Source organism: Hemitrygon akajei, chromosome 2, assembly GCF_048418815.1.
Source record: "Hemitrygon akajei chromosome 2, sHemAka1.3, whole genome shotgun sequence".
Taxonomy (NCBI): Eukaryota; Metazoa; Chordata; class Chondrichthyes; order Myliobatiformes; family Dasyatidae; genus Hemitrygon; species Hemitrygon akajei.
Window position 1 is genome coordinate 62046387 of NC_133125.1, and position 12342 is coordinate 62058728.

A 12342-nucleotide genomic window follows, 5' to 3' on the forward strand; every position below is an offset into this window, starting at 1 on the left:
GGACCACCCCATCCCCCTCAGCTCTTTTTCCATTCCGTGTCTGGTTGCTGTCTTATCCTTTCCCTTCTCAAATCCATCATCTGCCGCTTCTTCTGATCTTATCAAGTAGCCTTCCATAACCTCCCCCCCCCCCCCCCCCCCATATCAGACAGTGATGCAGCCAGTTAGAATGCTCTCCACAGTACATCTGTAGAAATGTGCAAGTGTGTTTGGTGACTGCTTGAACAGTTTGTCAAATCTATTTGGAATTTGAGCGTGATTTGTCAAAAACAGCAATTTCAGCATGTGGCTCTTTTATAGTTGTTAATATCTGTTTCTGTTTTACATATTTACATAGTTATGCTCTGTTTGTTCAACTATCTTGAATGAACTGTATTTAGATAAATCAAAGATGAGATTACCATAAACATATAACCATATAACAATCACAGCACGGAAACAGGCCATTCTGGCCCTCCTAGTCCGTGCCGAACTCTTAATCTCATCTAGTCCCACCTACCTGCACTCAGCCCATAACCCTCCACTCCTTTCCTGTCCATATACCTATCCAATTTTACCTTAAATGACAGAACTGAACTGGCCTCTACTACTTCTACAGGAAGCTCATTCCACACAGCTATCACTCTCTGAGTAAAGAAATACCCCCTCGTGTTTCCCTTAAACTTTTGCCCCCTAACTCTCAAATCATGTCCTCTCGTTTGAATCTCCCCTACTCTCAATGGAAACAGCCTATTCACGTCAACTCTATCTATCCCTCTCAAAATTTTAAATACCTCGATCAAATTCCCCCTCAACCTTCTACGCTCCAATGAATAGAGACCTAACTTGTTCAACCTTTCTCTGTAACTTAAGTGCTGAAACCCAGGTAACATCCTAGTAAATCATCTCTGCACTCTCTCTAATTTATTGATATCTTTCCAATAATTCGGTGACCAGAACTGTACACAATATTCCAAATTTGGCCTTACCAATGCCTTGTACAATTTTAACATTACATCCCAACTTCTGTACTCAATGCTCTGATTTATAAAGGCCAGCGTTCCAAAAGCCTTCTTCACCACCCTATCTACATGAGACTCCACCTTCAGGGAACTATGCACTGTTATTCCTAGATCTCTCTGATCCACTGCATTCCTCAATGCCCTACCATTTACCCTGTATGTTCTATTTGGATTATTCCTGCCAAAATGTAGAACCTCACACTTCTCAGCATTAAACTCCTTCTGCTAACGTTCAGCCCATTCTTCTAACCGGCATAAATCTCCCTGCAAGCTTTGAAAACCCACCTCATTATCCACAACACCTCCTACCTTAGTATCATCGGCATACTTACTAATCCAATTTACCACCCCATCATCCAGATCATTTATGTATATTACAAACAACATTGGGCCCAAAACAGATCCCTGAGGCACCCCGCTAGTCACCGGCCTCCATCCCGATAAACAATTATCCACCACTACTCTCTGGCATCTCCCATCTAGCCACTGTTGAATTCATTTTATTACTCCAGCATTAATACCTAACGACTGAACCTTCTTAACTAACCTTCCATGTGGAACTTTGTCAAAGGCCTTGCTGAAGTCCATATAGACTACATCCACTGCCTTACCCTCGTCAACATTCCTCGTAACTTCTTCAAAAAATTCAATAAGGTTTGTCAAACATGACCTTCCACGCACAAATCCATGCTGGCTACTCCTAATCAAATCCTGTCTATCCAGATAATTATAAATACTATCTCTAAGAATACTTTCCATTAATTTACCCACCACTGATGTCAAACTGACAGGTCTATAATTGCTAGGCTTACTGCTAGAACCCTTTTTAAACAATGGAACCACATGAGCAATACGCCAATCCTCCGGCACAATCCCAGTTTCTAATGACATCTGAAAGATCTCCGTCAGAGCTCCTGCTATCTCTACACAAACTTCCCTCAAGGTCCTGGGGAATATCCTGTCAGGACCCGGAGATTTATCCACTTTTAAATTTCTTAAAAGCGCCAGTACTTCCACCTCTTTAATTGTCATAGGTTCCATAACTTCCTTCCTTGTTTCCCACACCTTACACAATTCAATATCCTTCTCCTTAGTGAATACCGAAGAGAAGAAATCGTTCAAAATCTCTCCCATCTCCCTCGGCTCCACACATAGCTGACCACCCTGATTCTCTAAGGGACCAATTTTATCCCTCACTATCCTCTTGCTTTTAATATAACTGTAGAAACTTTTCGGATTTACTTCCACCTTATTTGCCAAACCAAACTCGTATCTTCTTTTAGCTTTTCTAATCTCTTTCTTAAGATTCCTTTTACATTCTTTATATTCCTCGAGCAATTCCTTTACTCCATGCTCCATGGTACTCCATACCAATTTTTTTTAGTGCTTTAGCCTTTTAGGTTTAATATTTTTGGTGATTAACCATGAAATTAAGTTTATTGAACATTCATTACTGGTAGATATGATCTTCATTGTTTTTCAACGGCATTTGAGTTTTGTCCTTTAACTTAGCAACCTTTCCTTGTGTCTATTGTTCCATGCTTGTATTCAGAGGTGGCGAATATGCCCACATTGGCGATAACCTTTTAAAAATGTATCTCAGGTGCCTTTGTTATTTTTAGCAGTTATTGTTGTTACTAATTCATTAATCAATAATTATGGCCATTTTTTTGAAAAAATTATTCCAGTTTATTTATATGTATTGTTTTACTATCAATCAAAGTGGAACAGTGACAAATTGAAATAAATAAATCCATAAACCTTATCCAAAAATTATTAATGTTAATAATTTAAAAATTAACATCATTTCTAAAATGTATTGTTATTGTAACAGTTTACTATTCAAATATAGTACACCAGGTCTGTGAGGATTTCAAATGTATTATCCATTGTCACGTGGTTTTGTAACTGACAAGTGCCTAAGTGGCGTGAGATGTTTCCTGTGAAAATAACTCGCTGTTCTCAGGCTTTAGAAAATCACCCACTGCTTAATTTGGCAGTAAAGTTAATCACTGTACCTTTTATTATGTGTGAGGTGAATGACATGATCCTTTTGGTTAATCTAGTGACATCTTTCAAAAGACCTTGTGTGAATGTAACCTGGGGAGAATACTTGAATAGCTTACAACGTCCTTATCAAGACCAAAACAAATTTTAAAAATCATGGCTTTATTTTTAACGGGGCATCTTGAGAGATTCTTCCTTGATGGATATTGTTAGTATTTTTTCTATAATGAATTCCAAGTAGAACTAGAATTCTGTAGCAACACTGTGGAAGCAGAACAGTGAATAGGAGTAAGTTTTTGTCTGTGGTAAGACTTCAATTAGGATAGAAGTCTAAATGTAAGGACTTCTATATATAATTGATTACCCACTTTTAAATTTTCCTTGAAGTGATAATCCACCTTCAGGAACTGCCACAAACCTCCTCCTGCTGCTATTTTATCAGGAGATCTAAAATTTCAGTCTAACAACAAAGAAGGAATGGTGATCTATTTCCAGGTCAGGATGATGTAATTATTGGGTAATTATTGACACGTACTGAGATACAGTGAAAAGCTTGACTTACATGCTGTTCATATGGATCAGATCCATACACGGTGCATAAATGTAGTACAAGTTAAAACAATAACAATGCAGAATACAGTGTACAAGTTACAGAGAAGGTGCAGTGAAGAAAAACAAAGTGCAAGATCATAACAAGGTAGATTGTGAGATCAAGAGTCCATTTTATCGTACAGGAGGTCTATCTGTTCAAACGTCTGATAACAGGCAGGATTGAAGATGGTAGTAGATGCTTTCAGACTTCTGTATCTTCTGCCCGATAGGCAAGAGAGTATGTCTGGCATGGGTGGGGTCTTTGATTATGCTGACCGCTTTACTGAGGCAGTGAGAAGTATAGACAGAGTCCAAGGGGGGGAGGCTGGTTTATGTGATGTACTGAGCTGTGAGCATAGCTCTGCAGTTCCTTGTGGTTATGTGTAGAGCAAGTGCAATTCCAAGCCAGTATGCCTCCAGATCAAATACTTTCAATGATGCATGGATAACAGTTGGTTTGGGTTGACAGGGGCATTCCAAATTTCTTTAGCCCCCTGAGAAAATAGAGCCGCTGGTGAGCTTTCTTGACCATAACATCAATGTATTCGGATCAGGACAAGCTGCTTATTATGTTCACTCCTCGGAACTTGAAGCTCTTAACCCTCTCAACCTCAACACCGTTGATGTAGTCAGGAGCATGTGCATTGTTTTCCCCCAACCTTCCTTCCTGAAGTCAGTGACCAGCTCTTTTGTAGACATAGAGAGAAGTTGTTGTCATAGCATCTTGTCTCTGAGCTCTTCCTGTTCTCTGACTCATCGTTATTTGTGATGGTATGATCAGCAAACCTGTAGATGGTGTTGGTGCAGATTCTAGCTATGCAGTCATAAATGTACAGGGAGTAGAGTAGGGGACTGAGGACGTAACCTTGTGGAGTACCAGTGTTCAGAATAATCATGGCAGAGCTGTTGCTGCCTATTCTTATTGATGCAGTCTGTTGGTCAGGAAGTCAAGGATCTGCTTATAGTATTGTTAATTGAGCTGTGGTCAATAAACATTAGTCTGATGTAGCTGTCTTTATTTTCCAGATGCTACAGAAATGAGTATAGGTTCAGGGAGATGGCGTCTGCCATAGACCTGTTCCAGTGGTAGGCAAATTGTAGTGGACTGAGGTTGGCTGGAAGCTGGAGTTAATATAAGCCATGTCCATCCCATCCAAGTACTTCATGATGATGAATGTCAGAGCCATCTGACAACATGAGGGGAAGCCTTCTGTTGTTGCTTAGTGTAATGGAGGAGGTGCTATGTATCTGAGTAATAGAGCATTTAGACGATGGTGAGCACTGCAGCCATGTTGCATGGTAATGAAAGCTTTGTCCTGGATCTGAGAGGGTGGGAGAGGCCATAAACTTAAAAAAAGTATTGGGGCAGTAATGTTGCCCAAGTATGAGATTTCTGACTACACAGTGGTTTTGATGTGTTTTTTTCTAAAGCGAGACAGTGATGATGACTATGACCAGAATAGTGATGATGATGAGGATGGTCCTTTGGAAGAACAAATTGAACGTCTTCAGGAGAAAGTTGAGTCTGCTCAAAGTGAACAGAAAAACCTGTTTCTAGTAATTTTCCAGGTAAGGTTGTAAGTTGCATTTATCTATTCTAAGTCTTTTTATTAATTGTTCCAAGCCATTTTCTATTTATATACTCAAGATTCTTTATTCATTATAGCGTTTTATAATGATATTGACGGAACATCTTGCAAGGTGTGAAACTGGTGGGATTGATTTTAACACGCCCTGGTACAAGAACTGTATTGAACGGTTGCAGCAGATTTTCCTCCAGGTTAGTAATGTCTCGTGAAACAGACCTTTGTACATTTTATTTCCAGGAGACACCAACAGTAAAGTCAAACCTAAACAGGATCAATAATATTGATGTACGTGTTTTGAATTACTGCTTGTTTAAATGCAAAACAAAAAGTTTCTTATTCAAACCATGAGGGATCAATAAGTTTTTGGTTTAAGTTCTTAGGTATTAAAGCACCTAGAGTATTAGTCTTTGATTTTCAAGTGGGGGTGAATGAAGCAGCCCTGAAGTAACCTACAAAATCCCATACAAAACATTTGTTAAATGCTAATCTGTCTTGTTTTGAATGAGTAATGAATTTTGGCCAGGACGTTTATAGTGCCATGAAGTCATTTGTCCAAACTCAAAGGGTCTCAATTTAATGGTGATTGTGTTTAACCATCCTAAACCTTGCATTCACCTGTTACAGAATTGCTATGGTAACCAAAAATTTCTAAAAACAAATGATTTAAAAATGTATAAAATAATATAAAATGTTAGCGTTAAAGGTAATTATACATTTTAAAAAAAACACATATTACTTCATAGAAACATAGAAAACCTACAGCACAATACAGGCCCTTCGGCCCACAAAGTTGTGCCGAACATGTCCCTACCTTAGAAATGATTAGGCTTACCTATAGCCCTCTATTTTCTAAGCTCCATGTACCTATCTAAAAATCTCTTAAAAGACCCTATCGTATCTGCCTCCACCACTGTTGCTGGCAGCAAATTCCACGCACTCACCATTCTCTGAGTAAAAAACTTACCCCTGACATCTCCTCTGTACCTACTCCCCAGCACCTTAAACCTGTGTCCTCTTGTGGCAACCATTTCAGCCCTGGGAAAAAACCTCTGACTATCCACACGATCAATGCCTCTATCATCTTATACACCTCTATCAGGTCCCATCTCATCCTCTGTTGCTCCAAGGAGAAAAGGCTGAGTGCACTCAACCTATTCTCATAAGGCATGCTCCCCAATCCAGGCAACATCCTTGTAAATCTCCTCTGCACCCTTTCTATAGCTTCCACATTCTTCCTGTAGTGAGGTGACCAGAACTGAGCACAGTACTTCAAGTAGGGTCTGACCAGAGTTCTATATAGCTGCAACATTACCTCTCGGCTCCTAAATTCATTTCCATGATTGATGAAGGCCAATACACTGTACGCCTTCTTAACCGCAAGGTCAACCTGTGCAGCTGCTTTGAACGTCCTATGGACTCGGACCCCAAGATCCCTCTGATCCTCCACACTGCCAAGAGTCTTACCATTAATACTATATTCTGCCATCATATTTGACCTACCAAAATGAACCGCTTCACACTTATATGAGTTGAACTCCATCTGCCACTTCTCAGCCCAGTTTTGCATCCTATCAATGTCCCACTGTAACCTCTGACAGCCCTCCACACTATCCACAACACCCCCAACCTTTGTGTCATCAGCAAATTTACCAATCCATCCCTCCACTTCCTCATCCAGGTCATTTATAAAAATCACAAGAGTAGGGGTCCCAGAACAGATCTCTGAGGCACACCACTGGTCACCGGCCTCCATACAGAATATGACCCGTCTACAACCACTCTTTGCCTTCTGTGGGCAAGTGAGTTCTGGATCCACAAAGCAACATCCCCTTGGGTCCCATGCCTCCTTACTTTCTCAATAAGCCTTACATGGGGTACCTTATCAAATGCCTTGCTAAAATCTATATACACTACATCCACTGCTCTTCCTTCATCAATGTGTTTTGTCACATCCTTGAAAAATTCATTCACGCTCATAAGGCACGACCTGTACTTGACAAAGCCATGCTGACTATTCCTAATCATATTATACCTCTCCAAATGTTCATAAATCCTGCCTCTCAGGATCTTCTCCATCAATTTACCAACCACTGAGGGTAAGACTCACTGGTCTATAATTTCCTGGGCTATCTCTACTCCCTTTCTTGAATAAAGGAACAACATCCACAACCCTCCAATCCTGTGGAACCTCTCCCATCCCCATTGATGATGCAAAGATCATCACCAGAGGCTCAGCAATCTCCTCCCTCGCCTCTCACAGTAGCCTGGGGTACATCTCATCCGGTCCCGGTAACCTATCCAATTTGATGCTTTCCAAAAGCTCCAGCACATCCTCTTTCTTAATATCTACATGCTCAAACTTTTCAGTCTGCTGCAAGTCATCACCACAATCACCAAGATCCTTTTCAATAGTGAATACTGAAGTACTCATTAAGTACCTCTGCTATTTCCTCCGGTTCCATGCACACTTTTCCACTGTCACACTTGTTAGGTACTATTATGTCTTATCCTCTTGCTCTTCACATACTTGTAGAATGCCTTGGGGTTTTCCTTAATCCTGCCCGCCAAGGCCTTCTCATGGCCCCTTCTGACTCTCCTAATTTCCTTCTTAAGCTCCTTCCTATTAGCCTTATAATCTTCTAGATCTCTAACATTACCTAGCTCTTTGAACCTTTTGTAAGCTTTTCTTTTCTTCTTGACTAGATTTATTACAGCCTTTGTACAGCACGGTTCATGTACCCTACCATAACTCCCCTGTCTCATTGGAATATACCTATGCAAAACTCCACACAAATATCTCCTGAACATTTGCCACATTTCTTCCATACTTTTCCCTGAGAATATCTTTTTCCTGCTTGATAGCCTCATAATTCTCCTTTCTCTAGTTAAACGCTTTTCTAACTTGTCTGTTCCTATCTCTCTCCAATGCTATTGTAAAGGAGATAGAATTATGATCACTATCTCCAAAATGCTCTCCCACCTGACCAAGTTCGTTTCCCACTGAAGTATTTCACTTCACTTAAGTGTTCCCGGCAGATCAGCATTCCAATGAGTAAGTCCCCTCAATTCAGCTCAATATGGACTCATGGTACCTTCATCTGATTTTCATTGTGTTTTGTATTTCCATGTTAGAATGTGCTGACCTGAAAGTGCGGAACTTGCTAATACATGCATTGAGTTAATTGATTGGTCTTCCACAAACTCACTGGCACAAAATCAGCATGATTCAATCCAGCATCTCAACAAAAGGAAAAACTCAACATTCTGACACTCGGCACAACACTAATTGTACTCGAATGTTAGACTGATATCTGAGTCTATAGCCTTAGACTTCAGGGATCAAAATTAGGACTACAGACAATGTCTGCTAGTTGTATTTAAGCACTCTGAATATGGTGGACTGTTTCCACATTTGTGCAAACTGCATTTGGTGCTCCATTACTAGAGGAATAGCATTTGTTCATTTAATTTTGTTCAGTGTTCTGCTTCTTATCCTTCTCACTAGTCACAGAGCTTGCTAAATATATGGTTTAATTCGGGCAATATTTTATTTTTATGTAGTCTCTCAAACTCTAATAGGAGGTGCTAGTTCTTCAGCTGGGAGGTGGTTTGTCTGAGAAATTCTATACAGTTAATGGCAAAAATTAATCAATTTAAATTGCCAGGCAGCTTTATGTTCTGGCAAGAAAAGAAGATGCACTCCCTGGCCACTACTCCCTGGGAGTAGAGCTCAGTGTAGTCTTCTGCTGCTGTAGCCATTCACTTCAAGATTTGCCATGTGCATTTTGAGATGCTCTTCTGCACATCGTTGTTGTAACACATTATTATTTGAGTGCTGTCACCTTCCTGTGAGCTTGAACTAGTTTGGCCATTCTATGCTGACCTCTCATCAACAAGGTCTTTTTGCTCACTGGATGTTTTTTTTTTGCACCATTCTCTGTAAACTAGAGACTGTTGTGCATGAAAGTTCCAGGAAATCAGCAGTTTCTAAGAAATTCAAACCACCCCAAATAGCACCAACATTCGTTCCATGGTCAGTTTCTTAGATCACATCTCTTCCCCATTCTGATGTATGGTCTGAACAACAACTGAGCCTTTTGACCATGTCTGCATGCTCTAATGCATTGAGTTGCTTCTACATGATTGGCTGATTAGATATTTGCTTAACAAGCAGGTGTACCTAATAAAGTGCATGTTTGATCAGAAAATGGTCGAAAAATTGTAAGTTTTAGATATTTTTAAGTAGAAGCTCCAGGTAAGTAAGTTTTATGACTGTACTCAAGTTTGGCATGTTTCTGTGTTACAGCATCACCAGATCATTCAACAGTATATGGTGACTCTGGAGAACCTGCTCTTCACGGCTGAGCTGGACCACCACATATTGGCTGTTTTCCAACAGTTCTGTGCCCTTCAGTAATGGCGATTATGTTACAGTTAAAAGAACTCTTTCAGATTCTCAGTGTTATTTTAATCCTGCATTGGTGAAAGCTGACTCAAACAAGCAACATTCTTGTATTAATAATATCCTTTTGCCTAATAATTTGTGAAACCATGGAGCATGAAGAAAGCTGCCATTTACGTTAGAAAGGATTTTTCTCTAAAAGATTAGATGTTATGGAATAGTTAGAAACTTAGAGGCTGGAGAGATAGACAGATATATAGTTTGATTCAAATTTTGGGATTCACCTAAATTTTAAATTTGCTTGGTTTGGTGGTTTGATACAGTGTTCTCTGCATCTAATACCTGTTCTTATCCTCATGATTGCTCTTACAGTTTGTAAATTAAGCTGCATGTTGTAACTTGTCTGAAATTGTGCTCCTTATTAGTAGACCAACATTTTGAATTTAGATGTTGTATTGTGTTCTTTTGATCCTAGTAATGGCAAATGTGCATTCTTACTGATATCAGTGGGAATACGGCCACTTTTTATAAAAAGAGAAAGGTGTGTTATTTTTAAACTTTACACGTCCATTCAAGCCTCATACAGAAAGTGGGAAATGAAGAGATGAATTTATCACTAATGGAAAAGTAATATTTTTTTACAGATTTAATGAATTGATTCTAGGATAATAGCAATCTTAGTAGTTACTGGGCCCACTCACTTTCAAACCTGGCTATTTACAAAAACATTTCAAGACGTGTTTTTTTGGACCTAGGGGGCTGCCTGACTGTTGTGTGTATGTTTGTGTATATATATGTATGTGGGTGTGTGTGTGTTTGTGCACATTCACGTGAGAGGGAGAGCAATGAGTCTGAAACAACCACGCTGTCTACAGTAGCAGAGTGCCAAAGTTCGTGATTGCATTCATTGTGATCCAGCCCTAATCCTGCACCATCTCTAAACCCAGAGGTTCCCAACTGATACAACCTCCATTGATATATGGCATTTGGATTTTTGAGTTGTGCAACTTCAGTTAAAAAAAAATCTACTTAACAGAAGCAAATGGGGAAAGCATTTGTGCGATCACAGCTTTGTTATGCAACTCTTTCCAAACCACTTTATCCCATCCATCAGATCGTATATAAAAGAGGACAGCATTCTAAGGTCCGTTTTTTTAAAGAAAACTTGACGTGTATTATTCTACATTGAGAAATACTGGCAATATCTGTATTCAGAGACATTTTAGATTAGTAATGTTTGAATACTGCCAAGTTATAGATGATGCTATAATTTTGATTAAATTTTTAAAATATTTTACAGAATCTTAAAATCGCCATGTTCTCTCTCAGGTGCTGATGACTGATTTGATTTACTACTTTGTCATCTGAATCCATTCTATTTCCATTGATATATCTTTTCTATAAGTGCCAACCTCCTTTAACCTCCAGGAAATTGTATCTTGAATTTCATATCATCCATGAAATAGCAAGTCCTTTTCCATCTATTATTAACCCCTGCCATTAAACAGTGTTATTGCAAGTTTTTCCCTGTACTCCTGTCTTTGCAAATTATAGATGGGAGCAGTCAAATTGTTCTGATCATGAAAGCATTATGGTGTACATAAGCCCATCTTTCGACAATTTTCTTTTCTTGACAGCTATCTGGCATGACAATGACACTTCTTAAACCTAGTTTGTTTCAAATCAGATGGTGGGTGATGTGGCCTTTCTAGGGAATACTCAATTTTCCATCTTCATTTACCTCTGGTGGCCATGGGACTTTGTGACACAGCATTCTATGTCAAAAATGTCACTCTTGAGTTAGTTTGACACTTTCCCAGTTGCTTTTTATTTCTATCAAGTTCAAACATTTTTCTTCTTTCCTATTCCTTTTCACCATTGTCTTTTAACGTGTCTATAGACACAAAGTCATTCTGTGTACATTTCACCCAAATTCCACCCTTCTGCTTATGGTTTGATTCCTTACCACCAATATCTACTAATTCATATGTGATCTCTAACTCCTGCTTTCAGCATTCTGTGCAACTTCTTTCAGCCCATCTATTATGTCCCTGCCATTTTGCATGCGGCTAGTTTGACAGAAACAAAGAAAAGTGGGAACTTTACTGTTCAGATACTAAGCAACAGTAAGTTATTCAAGTGATGTTCTGTAACTGACCAGGAATGTGTACTTCTGATTTCAACGTCTGTGGTCTAGGAGTTGTGACATTGTCCAATTCTTTACAATGTGATTGGGCTTAGTTGAGGTAGAGAACCATATTATAGTACAGGTAGCTTGTCTATTGTGGGCATAAAGTAAGAGGATGCATGAAGCTGTTAAATACCTAATGTTACCATATGGAGGCAGTTCGGAGTTGCTGTATTCAACCATTCTCTCATACTTTACAGGTTCTTGTGTTGGACTGTGTTTGCTCATAAAATTCAGCTTTTTCTATCAGACTGGCTATAGCTACAGTAACATGTTTTTTTTTTGAGAAGTCATTAAGCAGCAGTGATTTCTTTGGATAGAGAGACCATTCTGTTCAGGCTAGTGCTTTGTACCAAATTTTCTTTATTAGTTTAGTCTTGAAGGTTAAATGAAACAGTTCAGTTTATAACTTACACTTATATAAAATTGAACATAATAGGCCAAATGTTCTACAGGTAGGCTGTATATGCATACTGATCAGCCCATGAACCGTCTCTTCTGGCTGGAAGATGTTCCAGCATAACAGGCCAAGTCATTCTGATTATAAATACTCTTGAAATCTTT

The 12342-nt window shown here is 39.2% G+C and overlaps 1 protein-coding gene across 3 annotated transcripts in view; it reads left to right on the forward strand.

Annotated features, from left to right (window-relative positions):
- LOC140742100 (nuclear cap-binding protein subunit 1-like) overlaps window positions 1-11112 on the forward strand; it is a 59404-nt gene extending 48292 nt beyond the window's left edge. For all 3 annotated transcript variants that reach the window (XM_073072921.1, XM_073072928.1, XM_073072931.1), the window contains 3 exons: window positions 5031-5168; window positions 5266-5379; window positions 9495-11112. In XM_073072921.1, coding sequence (XP_072929022.1) covers window positions 5031-5168; window positions 5266-5379; window positions 9495-9605 — 363 coding nt within the window. In that variant the 3' untranslated portion in view covers window positions 9606-11112. The remainder of the gene's footprint in view (window positions 1-5030; window positions 5169-5265; window positions 5380-9494) is intronic.
- The last annotated feature ends 1230 nt before the right edge of the window (window positions 11113-12342 follow it).